Source organism: Acanthochromis polyacanthus, chromosome 11 (assembly GCF_021347895.1).
Source record: "Acanthochromis polyacanthus isolate Apoly-LR-REF ecotype Palm Island chromosome 11, KAUST_Apoly_ChrSc, whole genome shotgun sequence".
Lineage (NCBI taxonomy): Eukaryota > Metazoa > Chordata > Actinopteri > Pomacentridae > Acanthochromis > Acanthochromis polyacanthus.
In genome coordinates this window covers 9,320,311-9,334,301 of record NC_067123.1, presented here as the reverse complement: position 1 = coordinate 9,334,301, position 13,991 = coordinate 9,320,311, and the positions used below count along the sequence as shown (strand labels likewise).

At 35.4% G+C, this 13,991-nt stretch overlaps 1 protein-coding gene across 4 annotated transcripts in view; it reads right to left on the bottom strand.

The window, feature by feature from the left end:
• Window positions 1-13,991, bottom strand: part of LOC110971776 (major histocompatibility complex class I-related gene protein-like) — a 153,096-nt gene that overhangs the window by 119,154 nt on the left and 19,951 nt on the right. The window contains exons 5-8 of one of the 4 annotated variants that reach the window (XM_051956029.1): window positions 6,588-6,686; window positions 6,446-6,463; window positions 6,218-6,288; window positions 4,099-5,458 (exon numbers count right to left, since the gene is read on the bottom strand). The exons of the other annotated variants lie outside the window; for them this stretch is intronic. Of the exons in view, the coding sequence (XP_051811989.1) occupies window positions 6,242-6,288; window positions 6,446-6,463; window positions 6,588-6,686 (164 nt within the window). The 3' untranslated portion in view covers window positions 4,099-5,458; window positions 6,218-6,241. Of the gene's footprint in view, window positions 1-4,098; window positions 5,459-6,217; window positions 6,289-6,445; window positions 6,464-6,587; window positions 6,687-13,991 lie in introns of those variants that run through there. 4 annotated transcript variants of the gene reach the window in all.

Genomic DNA, 13,991 nt, shown 5'->3' with positions numbered 1-13,991 from the left:
TAGAAAGTGTCAGTCAGGATCAGTGTTGTCTGGAGCTGTAAGGATCTGAAACACGTTTGTGCATTAGTCTACACTGAAATGTGATGTCATTGGGTTTTTTTTTAAATTAACAACAGAAACTACAAGAAGAAAAAGTCCTGACAAAAGTCCACTATTCATTTTAAAAGCCTATCATGTGTTTTTCATGTTAAATATTATTTGATAAATAAATAAAGTTGTTAAAAAAACTTTTCAAAGCAAAAAGGAACAACCAAACAAAAACATTTCTCTTGGAAATTTACATCTCAGATCAGATACTGCAACAGTATTTAAAAATCAAACTGATGAAAATAGATTTAAGCACAGAGGGATGGATTTATTGATCTTCGAAGGAGAACTGTGATTTTGCAGCATCAATCACAAAACTTACAAACAACATAAATTACATTTAGCTGACATTAGGGAGGTGTGAAAAACGTGTGTAGATACATGTAGGTAAAACTGTATGAGATGAAAAAATACTGTGATCTAAAAAAGATTTAGAATAAGATACGATAAAATGCTTTCAGTGCAAAGTAAAGCTGAATGTGCAAAGATTGCTAATGTTTGTGTATTTGTTGCTAGTAAACGCAGATACTAGGAAGTATTCAGGACAGACAGTTATACTTGAGTTAACTGAAGGAGCTTCCATTGTTTGAAAGTTAAATGTCATCAATCAATATTTAGTGTTGGCATTTATAATCTTTACAGATATTCAGAGATTGCCAGGATCTCAGAAAATCATCTGAAACATCTAAATTCTCTGTTTAAACCCAACTGGCACTTCTCTTGTTTTTCTTTTGAATTTATCAGCTTGTAGCAGATGTGTGATGAAGATACATAGTTAAGTGTTTTTTAAGATCTGCTTCTTTCTACTTTTGTTTTTAATGAAACTGAAGGCAGATGAACCAATAAGTGTGAATCCTCACTAAAACCAGTTTTATCTGTTATGAACCACAAGCTCCCTACTGACCACATGCAGACCCTTTAGTGCAGAAAATTGTACTTTGTGAAGTTAAATTTTCTTGTCTGATTAAAACGAGCAGCCTGTTAAAAAGACATTAAGTTTACAGAAGTCATCACCTGTCAGTTACTTCCTGACAGAGACCATCTTGTCCTGGAGGTTACAGAGGAGTCATTCTTCCAGAGAGTAGGTGGGATGTCCTCTTCTCTTTTAAATGAATTTACCCTTAAAGAAACTGGAGAATAATCTGTTTAGAAGGCAGAACAATGTAGCTCTGCTGACTGTTGGATGCAGTTTGTGAATGTTTTCTCTTTTTTTGTCTGTAATTTTTTCTTCCATATATTCCATGCCTCACAGGGCTACTACACCCCTCCTTACAACATCCTGTTTCATCTGTGACTTTTTCAGAACAGTTTCTTATATGTTTATTTCAGAATTTGCTCCATTTTCTCCTGTCTGTGCAGTTTGAGGAGGTTTGTACTCTACAGCAATTTCAGTGTTTCTCACATCAGAACAAGAAGTTAATCAGAAAACTTCCAAAGCTCAGGCTGAGTAAGAATCAGGGTTCAGTGGAGTGTAGCTCAGTTAGTCAGTCTGTCCTGCACATTTGTTTTGTTTGTAGATGATTCTTCAAATCCAGCAACAATCACAAGATGATTGGAAATTTAAATGGAAATAACCTGCTATTTAATTATCTTCTCTGAACATATTAAACTTTTGTACACATCAAGTATCAGTGTCAGTATTGGTACTTGGTGTTACATTGTAAAGGAAATAAATATTAATATCACACAGCATCAATCACTAGTGTTTCTGTGGACTCTGGTCTTTAATGTGTTTGCTCTTTTCTATATTCCTTCTTTATTGTTTAATGGAAAAGTACGTAATACTAAATAGTTGTGATTTGCCAGCATCAAATAAAGTCACTTGTCTTTTTTGTCTTTATGTGTACATGTATGTGAGAATATGTATGTACGTGCGTGTTTATCTGTTTTGTGTGTTTGTTTAGTGCACCACATGGACAGCTGGATAAAGTTGATCCATCACTACAGGAAGAGAATCCTCCGAGTTTGACGCCTCAGTCCAGTTCAACCTCATCACTCTGAATCTGTCCCAGTGATGACTGCTGAAAATGATTATTGTTCTTCATGTTCTCTAGTGGAACGTGTTGATTCTGTAGCTCTACATGCTTCAGTGTAGACGTTGATTTAACCAGACAACCTGTTAAAATGATCTTACCAACACAACGCTAGAAATAAAGACTGTCCAACTGATTGATCTGATCTGTAATAATTAACATGAACTGATATATTATGTTGCTTTAGGATGCACTGTTCACATCCACATATTTAACCTAAGCAACTGTATCTTAAATTCTTGACATACTATCACAAATGAACAATCCAACAATGTTAGATCAGCAGCAGAGTTCTGACAGGAGGAACTGAGAGGAGAAATCACAGAGGATCAGTGGAGAAAAGTCCACTTCCATTACGCTTGTGTTTATTAAACAGGTAATTTTACAGTTCATGATCTTACACAGACTGTCATTATCAAAACTGAGACTCTCCAAGATGTTTCCTACAGTAAACCAGGACTGTGACTGATGTGGACAGACACCAGCTTCATTAGCACACATGTAGCACACAGAACCTGAACAAACAGATTCAGAGACAGTTTTTTCTCTGGAGCCATCAGCGCTCTAAACACAATCACTCATCACTCACTGAGTTAAAACTATCCATAAAGCTTAAATTATGCAACAACTGGGTACCCACTGTAAATATTTTTCACTACACTTGCATGAAATTTCTTATATCTATCTGTGTTCTGTGTATAGTATATTGCCTGTGTTTATTATGTGTGTTATGTTGTTGTGTACGCGAATTGTATGTACAACATACGCACAGGTGCTCTGGCACAAATGAAGTTCCGAACAGAAAAGTAAAATTCTTTGAGCTTAATATTTAATTGTAATACTATATTTATGTTGATATATTCTTACTTCTGGTTTATTAATTAAATTATTTTGTGGTGCACCAGATGGAGCAGCATTCCCAATTTCATTGTATGCACTGTCCTACAATGACAAAAAAGGCTTTGATTTGATTTAATTTGATGTTCTGGAACTGAAGCTGAATCTGTTAACCACTGGACTAAAATACTCCAAATTCTGTCTGAGGTCTTACAGAAGCAGATCAAACCAGACACAGTTGTGTTTGCGTTCAGTGTCGAATTTGTCATGACAGATGTGTCAAATAGTTTTTATAATGAGACATGTTTTGTCACATTGTCTGCACAAAGACTGATTTTGCTAAACTGGAAGCAGAAAAACCCAACAGGTCATGTAATTTTGCTGAAAGAAGCGACAAAGCTCTTAAAGTTAAAGAAAATAAATCACTGAGAGGAAAGTTTTTTTTTAATTCTATTTGATATGTCAACCTTTCATACATTTCAGTAAGACAAACACATGACTGGTAGGTTATTGAATGACACAGTGTTGGTAAATATACAGAATATATGTATTGAATATACTGTGTGTAAATGCAATTATCCGAGTTCCAAAACACCCAAAAACAGAAGCCAAAAAAATGTCCACAGTCTGGAAAAAAATCAGACCAACATGGGATTGGTGAAGCTTTTATATTCCAGCATCACAGTATCTTATCATTTGAACACACTGCATGTTTATTATAGAATTCATTGATTAAAATATCAGAAAGGTTGGTGAGAAAATACTGAACAGCAACATTTTATCACATATTAAAGAAACTCACCGTAGTGGCACAAACTGTAATGTCTGTTTCCATGAAGCCTCTTAGGTTTCAGAGTTTTGATGTTTTCACCACTGAAGAAACAAAAATCTATTTAAATACCAGTGAATATTTTAACCTTCTGATAACTGTCATAACCTGTGAAGTTGATGAAATGTTAGCAATTAATGGCAGGACTTGAAAAAAAACAACAAAAGTTATGTTTGGATTGTAACTTTAAAAAGGTATTGCAATCATAACGTCAATAAAAATGAAATGTGAAACATGTTGGTGTATGTCTTCAGAGGACATTATATTGTAGGTATAAAGTAAAGAAAAGTGGAACAACAGTTGCGGCCAGACTTCAGTGCAACCACTAATTTATTTTATTTTTCCAGAAGACAACAAAAGAACTACAATCTGTGAAATATGAGGAAGAGCTGAATGGACCTGCTTAAATCTTACACACACATCAAATAATAATAATACGTTAATATTGTCTTAACATGTTTTAATAACCCTACGGTAGCTGTGAACAAATAAACTTAGAGGAATCTATATTATTGCACAAGTGTTCTTTTTAGAGACAGCAGCAAACCAGGCATGAGAAAATACACAATTATTCCACTAAAAAGGCCTGAAACTAAATCATCACTGTTATTCTCTCATCATGTGAAAAGTCAAGTTTCTCCTTCACTTATGTGTAGAGAAACAGTTCGTCATCTACAGAGAAACATTAAGACAACAGAGAACACTCAGGCAGCATTCATGAAAGTGTAGCTGGATGGAAACTGCAGGTAAAATCACAAAAAGACACAGATATGCAACATAAGTGACAATCATCCACTAAGATCAACTCAAGAAGTGAATTTAACTTCACTATTTAATTTTTAAATGTTTATCACATAAAAAGGTCATTGTGAATCTGAATTACCAGCAGGAAAAATGTTCAAGAACATTTAACAGTGTATTGATAAATGAAATATACCAAAAGAACTGTACAATCTACTATTAAGCCACACATAAAAAAATGATTTTGCAGAACAATAACATTGTTTCTTAATTAAAAACAACTTTAAGCATAAAATTTAACTGTCTTAGATCTGCTTGGAATCAAAACAAGATCTTTACAGAATATTTACACAACAGGACAAACATTTGAACTGATGTTTGTATTTCGTGCATCATTTTGTCTTCATGTTTTTGTCATTATATCACCAGACCCTCAGAGTTTACGTCTATGAAAAGGAGAAAACATGTAATGTGTGTCTGTGTCTATAAATGTATATCTACATCTGTATGATCAATATTGATTGTTTGATTTATTGATCTACAGGGAAAATCCAAAACCAGAAATATGTAACAGTAAATATGATAAATGTGTTAATTATCTGATTGATTGTGTTTGTATGAAGAACACTGAGATGCTTTCAGTGATTTTATATCATTTCAATGTTTTAATTCTCTGCAGACATTTGTCATCATGTTTTATCAGAAGAAATTCCACTTTTTAATTCAAAACTAAATGCATAAAACTATTGACTATCACTATGTTTGATGACTTTCATTTTTCCTTGAATTTAAATCAGAAAGTATTTCTAACTCCATCCCAACACTTCTTCTACCAGTTTATAATAATGATGAACATCCAATGAATTTCCAGTTTATGGAGGAGAATGTGGCGACACTGCTCCTTGTTTCAGTGCAAAATGTGTCTATAAACCTAAAGAAAGAAAAATAAATGATAGTTAAACCACATAATGACAGAATCATTTGGACCTTCAATATTCATGATTCAGACATTTTGTCAAGTATTTACCTACAATACCCTTTATATGTAAACAATACAAACATTTTGGGCGGCTGTGGCTCAGGTGGTAGAGCGGATCATCCAATGATCGAAGGGTGGGTGGTTAGGTTCCCGCTCTGTCCTAGTTATGTGCTGTTGTGTCCTTGGGCATGACACTTTATCCACCTCGCCTCCAGTGCTGCTACTCACACTAGAGTATGAATGTTGGTGGTCGGAGGCACAGATTGGCAGCCACGCCTCTATCAGTCTGCCCCAGGGCAGCTGTGGCTACAAATGTAGTTTACCACCAGCAGAGTGAGAATGTGTGAGTGAATAATGGATCCATTGTACGTGCTTTGAGTATGCCTTAATAGAAAAGTGCTATTTAAATCTAATCCATTATTATTATAATTTATTATTATTGTTGCAACTCAGTTCAACCATTTTAATAAAGTGCTGACACTGTTTTCAAAAAGGTTAACATTATTTTGACTTTATATATTTTCTATTACTTTACTGTGACTTCTCTATTTCTCTTAATATTGTAATTAAATTCATGTATAACAGCTTCACCTTTTTGAAGAAGGATTAACTGAACTTTGTTTTTTACAGCTACAATGTGTCAGAAGTTTTACATTAGACTTTACATAACATGTTTTAAATCAGCTTTGTTCAACTTATGAACTCACTCACTGAATGCAGGGTTTTGTTTGTCATTCAGGCTTTTGGAAGCATTTCCTCCTGGACCTCTCTGTTCTCTACAGCTGTAAAGTGAGAAACACATTAACTCCCTCTGTGCTCTGAATCAACACTGTTTCACAAACAAATAAAACAAATTGATTTATTTTTTCACAAAACACAGAAACGCATTTAAATCTAGACTGAATCAGAGAAAACAGAATCCAAACAGGTTTTACTTACAAGGTGGAGGACGTTTGCCTGAAATTACAAGAAAAGCAGTGATTAGTTATGGATTTTATTGTGCTGGGACATAAGGTTGATTTTATTTTTGCAAAGTAGAAAAAGTCAAAATGCTGAAAGAAAGCGTGTTTTGTTGTCTCACAATTCCTCTTCTTGTAAACAATGAATCCAACCACAGCGATGACAGAAAGAACAACCTGAGCAGCAACGATGGGGATGATCATCATGATGAGAGGATTTCCTGTCAAAACAAACAACAACAAACAACCTGAAGAAATGAAGCAGGTGAGATCAAAAAAATAAATTTGACAGCTGACAATCCTGTGGGCAGTCTAAGGCACACCTGTGAGGTGGGATGGATTATCTCAGCAAAGGAGAAGTGCTCACTGTCACAGATTTAGACAGATTTGTGAACAATATTTGAGAGAAATGGTGATATTGTGTATGTGGAAAAAGTTTTACATCTTTGAGTTCATCTCATAAAAAATGGGAGCAAAAACAAAGTGTTGCGTTTATATTTTTATTGAGTGTACAATGTAGAAAATAATGCAAATGAATGAAAAGTATTGAATGAAAAGGTGTCCAAACTTTTAACTAAATTGAATTTATTTATTTGATAGGGACGATGCAGTTTAACATAGTTCCATTACTTAGCATGAATCTGATGTGCTGCACAGAGAGTTTATAGCAAATGCTCGTTTCCAACTCTTGTCCCTAGATGGGCCTTTAAATATAAAAGTCAGGATATATAACATCATAAAATAACAGAAAAGTTTACAAAAGAACAATAAAATACATGTTCACATAAAAACAAATAATTACACAAACCAGTTCAAAATAAGTTAATAAAAAAACATGGCAAACTAAGAATGATTACAGCTCTGATTTGCTTTAAGCCAGCACTTGACCTTTGCAGAGAAGGGTTTTAAATCTGTGATTAATTTGATATCGGTTGGTAATGAATTCCAGAGTTTAGAGCCTCTAAAAGAGAAAGCTGACTGTCCAAATGTTGACTTACATTTTTGTATGCTACAGTTTCCATTCACCTTGCTTCTTGTTACTCTGCTGCTGTTCTGTCTTTGAATAAATTTGGATAAGGGTTCAGGGGCAAGATTATTAATACATTTGAAAACTAATTTAAGGAATGAAAACTGCATGAAACTTTCAAAGCTCAATAGATTGTATTTTTTCAAAATGTGGCAGTGGTGCCAACGGATGGGTTTTTTGTCCATTACTTTAAGGGCTTTATTATACAAGGATGACAGACTTTTGATTGTTGAAGGTGAACCCTGGGCCCAAACTGTCATACAGTATGAGAAATGAGAAAAGATCATAGAGTGCACAAATATCTGAGCTGCCTGAAATGTTATGTACTGCCTTATTAACTTAAAACAGTTCAGATTACTTTTTACTGATTTGGCAATTTTCTTCACATTTATCAAATCTGAGCTGTGGATCTAAAATGACTCCCAAGAATTTGAATTCATTGACTTCTTGTATTTCTAGAGCCTTTATCTTCACACAAAATCTTTCAAGTTGGCACCGTTTCCTTATGGAGAAGCACATTGACACTGTCTTATTTAAGTTTAAAACAAGATGATTGAGCTCCAGCCACTGCTGGACTCCATACATATGGTCAGTCAAGATTTCTGCTGCCTTGTTAGGTGACTTAGCAGGAGCATAAATGACTGCATCATCAGCATAAAGCTGGATGCCATTGTCTGGACTCATTTTGGGCATATCATTTATAAAAAGACTAAAAAGCAAAGGGCCAAGAATTGACCCTTGAGGAATTCCCATTGTGTTTTTTAAAAAGGGTGATGTTTGTCCGTCAACTTTTACACACTGTTCTCTATTTAGGAGGTAAGACTTGAACCAATCAACTGTGTTTTTAGAAAAGTTAAAAGATGAAAGCTTGGAAACTAGAATGTTGTGGTTGACAGTGTCAAATGCCTTTTTTAGGTCAAGAAACACTGCCCCCACAACATTACCACAGTCAAGACACTGTTTTATGTTTTCAACAAAACAAGTATTTGCAGTTTCTGTTGAATACTTTGGTCTAAAACCAAACTGTTTCGGATGAAGAAGTTGATTGGTTTCTACAAACTCTATAACCTGCTCTGCCACAACTTTCTCAAGTACCTTTGACAATACAGGGAGAATAGAGATAGGGCGGTAATTGTCGACCAAATCACAGTCACCCATTTTTAAAATTGGTGTAATGACAGCTTTTTTCCAGTTATTTGGAAACATATTTTCTCTGATTGACAAATTAATAATGTGAGTCAGGGGAGCAACCAATATAGAGCTGTTCTTTTTCATGAATTGTGCATCCAAATTGCAAATATCTTTTGCCTTAGAGTTTGACAACTTTTTTATTATTTCTAAAACTTTTGCTTCGTTTACCTCTTTGATATTAAACAGGTTGCATTGTTTTCTAGCTTCCACAGGGTTTGCTGTCAAACAACCAAAGTTATGTGTTAACTCTTCAACTGATTTGATAAAATACATATTAAATTATCCATAGTGATCTTATCAGTGAGGACTTTTTCATTTGATCTCAGCTCTTTGATTTGTTTTTGACCATGTGTTTAAATGCTTCCAGATAAAAGCACTGTGACCATTGGCATTTTCTATCATTCGAGTGTAATATGATGATTTTGCTTTGCGTAATTCCAGGACAACCTTATTCCTCAAACTTTTGTACAGAAGATGATCTGTGTTAAGTTTAGAAGATAATGATGTTTTTAATGTTAAAAATGGTAGTGCTAACTGGTAGTGTACATGTTATTAGCACTGTAAATACATATAAAGACAGCTTCTAACAAACATATCTTCATCATCATCGTTTCTTTTAACTGCAAGCAACATATTTAGCAAATAAATTTTATTTTGACTGTTTTATTAAGATACAAAGCATACATTGTCCCACTTATTAAACCTCTCTTCTACAACTGTCCAGTAGTTATAGAAATACTGTGAGTGTAAATTCACATTCTCATTTGCACATTTCTGTATACTCTTTAAAATAAAGAAATAAAGAAATATAAATAAATAAATAAATAAAAACAATTTTGTCACTCTTGTATATTCTGTTGATTTTTTCTATTTTGTATCTTATTTCACTTTGTTTTGTTTTAATTTATTACTTAAAATACATTTATTAATTTATTTTACCTTCACTTTCTTCCTGAATATTTTGTGTTGTCTTATTCTTTACTATTTATTATTGAACATCCAGCTGCTGTAACAACTTAATTTCCCTCCAGGGATTAATAAAGTCATCTAAGTCTAAGTTTAAGTTGAATTTATTAATTGTGGTTATGCACTAAAAGGCATCAAAAGGTCCTTGCATATTCTGTCTCTACAAGTCCTAAAATAAATGAAGCAGACGGAAAAATAAAAATGAACTAAATCTATGTGTAACTGTTCACATTATTCAGTTTTAATCAAAGTGAAGTAAACTGTGATGAACATCAATAATTACTTTTGAACACTTTCATCCCTTTACTTTAATTTTGAGGTTTTTGGGAGTTTTAACAGACGTATTATTGAAATACTGACATCAACCTTAAAATTACATTTAAAATCAATATGAAAGAAACCAACCAAAAGACAAAGTGAGGAAAAAGAAGTTCCATCCAAAACACATACAAATACATGAACTGCAGAATTATTACAGCAAACTAGATGTGTTTCAGCCCCCTTCATCATCTCTCATTTCAGTCTTACCTTCATTGGTCCTGATCACTGATTTGTCCAGTTTGGTGATGACATCGTCTTTGACACCAGACATCTGAAACACACAGTCGTACTTCTTCCAGTCTTCAGCAGTGATTGATGAGATGTTCAGGTCAACACTCATCTGGAAGGTTCCATCATGGTTGGGGAGGATCTCTCCTTTGTCCACGTCCTCATGAAGCTCCTCTCCATCTTTCCTCCAGAACAAGTCGGCTCTGTCGGGGTAGAAACCTGTAGCGTGGCAGGTGACCGGAGAGGAGGAAGTCTTCTGGAGGAGAGACACTGAGGGAAGATCTGGAGAGAGAAGAGAAAGACAGCTCATAGTTTCTGGATTACACTTCATCTCAACTGAGAAGACACTGTTCCTGAAAAATAGCACACATTACCTAAAACAATTCACGTTGCACATTATTTTTTTATTTTACACAATTCACAAAGCACTGCACACTTCTTTCAAAAGTGCACCTTATTGTCAAAATCTGAACTCTGTTTTCAAAATTAGAGTTTTTCTCAATTGCTGAAACACTAAACTCTGTTGTCTGAACCAAATTCTCAGTTGCCTGAACCCACTTATTGAATCAATCACTCTTTTGGCAAAACCATAAGCACTTTTCACCTGTTTAGACACATCTTGCCAACACACTGTCATTGTGATGCACCTGTGCTGCAAAATGGTGAGCACTGGTGAGCAAAAGTCAAACACATTTAAAGCTCAGGCATCACCGGTTGAACACAACAACTCAAAATTGATCACACTTGTGGCTAATGATGTGAGGGTACATATAAGCCAGAGCACTGGTTTGTGAGGCACTACAATGGATGGAAATCTAAGAAGAGGAGCATGGATACGGCATGTCAGGGGTTTTTCCCCGTTGCCTGGCCAGAGAAAATGTGTCCTGTGATGTAGATGAAGTCCTGTGGCCTGACCCAGTGCGGAGAAATGATGCTGTGGCAGAGTAATGCACTTCTTTTCTTTGGACTTCATTTGTATATGTTTGTGCTTTATTTTTACATACAAGTGCTACATGAAAATGCACAGGATTTCTGTTTTTTTGCAAATTCTTTTTTCTATGTACAAGTGTTGCAAATGCTCAGGTATTTTGTTTTGCAACATGCATTTAACCTAAATAACGATTTATTTCTACCGCTTCATGTCCTGAGCATTGTGTTTTCCTTTTTCTATGCAGTGTTTAGTGACTGCTCAGTGGAGTATTTAATTAAGATTGACCTGAGGCATGATTTGACAGCATAGTTCAGTTTTGAGCACAGATTGAACTGTTCTGGGGTGAAAGTTTGGTTTTGCAAGAAGTGTCAGAGGTTTTGTGAATGTAGCTTGAAAATTAGGTTTTGTGTTCACAGTTTAGGGAAAAGGAGAGCAGCTTTCCAGGAATGTGTCTTAGCAATCGAGAAAAACTGTAAGACACACGAAGCAAAACTAGGACACTGCACTGCTAAATACAAAACACTCCTCTCTCACTGTGTTTTCACATGAAATATCAAAAAATGATGCAGCCCTCAAAAATGACAACTTAAACACCAACGCATCCTACAAATAAATCAGAGGGGCCATTGCAGTGCCTGACTGTAGATTATAAAATAAAAATAATGTTAGACAAAAAATACAGCACTGTATTGTACACAGTATAGTATGCAGATATTTACACCACATCTGCATCAATTCTTTCAGCCTGGTCAGGCCACAGGACCTCATGTTTTCTCTGGAAAGAAAGACCTCGTGTGTCTGATCCAGCCCTGACCTGCATCAACAGAAACATCACCACATGTCAAGACCTCTGATTGAAAAGATTTTAGCAAAATATGGCTGCCGATCATATACCTTCCACCTCCATGTAGAGAAGAATTCTTCTAGGATTCAGAAAGGGAGAATATGGAAGCAGAAAAACTACAACAACTTGGGGGTTCATACTGAACCATTCCCAAATCAATAGTCCTCTATGAAAACTAACATTGTCCCAGACAACAAAAAAACGTGTCTTCTTGCCAAATGCCCTGCTGTACCCATGTCACTCAGCCCTCACCAAGTCACTCTAGGAAAGTCGACAAATGCTTGGTGTTGTACAGAACTACATGACGATCAATTACTCCAGGATTGCTTATTGCAGCACAGAGGGTTACGTTCCCCTACGCTGACCTGGGACACTGACAACAGTCCTTTGTCCAATGATGTTTCTCCCTCTTCTCCTCCTCTTGGCCAGGTTGAAACCAGCCTCATCCACACAGATGTATTCATGAGTATCATCAGTATCCAACTGAAAAACTCTCTGGAACAAACGCACACCAAACAGAGAAAAGTCAGTCATATACACTTTCTGTAATTTTACTAACACTTGTGAACCAGATTTATGGATGAGATTTTTTTTACAGTATTCTCAGAGCATTTCAGACTGTTTGTATGGTTCCAGTATTGACGTGTCACTGAAGTGACAAACAACATTTAAAGTGATCATGACCATGTAAAGTGATCCAGGACTCGGAAGGTCCAGGTTATGGTTCTGGCCGTGGTCTGGGTCGTTTATGTCCTCTTCTTCCAACATGACCTCTTGCTCCTCTGACATCCATTCTGAACAGCTAATTCTGTTTCCCAGCAGGTTTTATAGAGTGCAGTTCATTGGCAAAAGTGTTTTCAGTTTTGACCTGTTGTGTTTTAATTGTGACAGCAGTGTTGGAGCAGTGTCCCAGTTCTGCTTCCTACTGTTCACTTTTTAAAAAATGTGTGCTATGAGTGAAAAAATGTGTTCAAATGAGCAAAAAAACGTTTTCAGTCTTGTGCAAAAAGAGTGGAAGAGTTTTGAAAACTGTGTGCAAACCATGAATAGTGTCCAAAATTTGGACAGCAGAGTCCTGTTTTTGAGAAATGTGTGCAGTCAGTTGGTGGCTGTGTGCAGTGAATGGAGTTTAGTGTCTTATCAATTGAGAAAAACTGTAATTGAACTAAGCATTCAAACTACATAATTTAAACTAGATGTTTATATTAGTATTCTCTAACATTCTTTTCTCAGTTGATAAGACACTAAATTCCATTCCATTGAAGTGTAGGCAAAGCTGAGGGAGAGTCAGATAACCAAGTGAAAACTTGTTGAACCAGAATCCTGTTGATGTTTAGACACCTGAGGCTGTTTTTCACTTTGCTGCTGCTGCTGCTGTGGAATAATTACACTGAGATGTGCTGAGGTGGATGAGTGGGGATTTCAACATTGCTTTGGATGGCCTTCAAGATAGGTGGCCTCCACGAGCCAATTATTTTATGGCCTCTAATTTAACACAGTTTATGTACAAATTTAGTATAACTGATATATGGAGACAAAACAATCCTGATGTGAGGTCATATACTTGGAGCAGTAAAGCGCACACTAGTTTATTACATCATAGACTTTTGGCTGGTTTCCACTTGTTTTGATAGCAGCCTCATCAGTGTCAATATCCGCACTCCTCCTTTAACAGACCACAAAGCAATTTCAATACAAATCTCTCTAAATCCTAATATTCACCAGAGGTTGAAATTGAACAGTTCTATTCTTAAACACGAAGCTGTTTCCAAAACTGTCCTTTCGCTAATTGAGCATTTTTGGAAAATATCTTTATTAGAAAAAATTCTGTAGTCATTGGGAACTGTTAAAATTCGAACTATCAAAATTCTTTAGAGCATACGGAAGTTCAATCACTAGAGCTAAAAAAGCTGAAGAAGAAAATCTAATCTCAGAAATAACATCAACAACACAAAAAATACCTGGAAATTTAACTGAAAGTGAACATCAACATTTAATGAGTCTACAAAACAAATTGG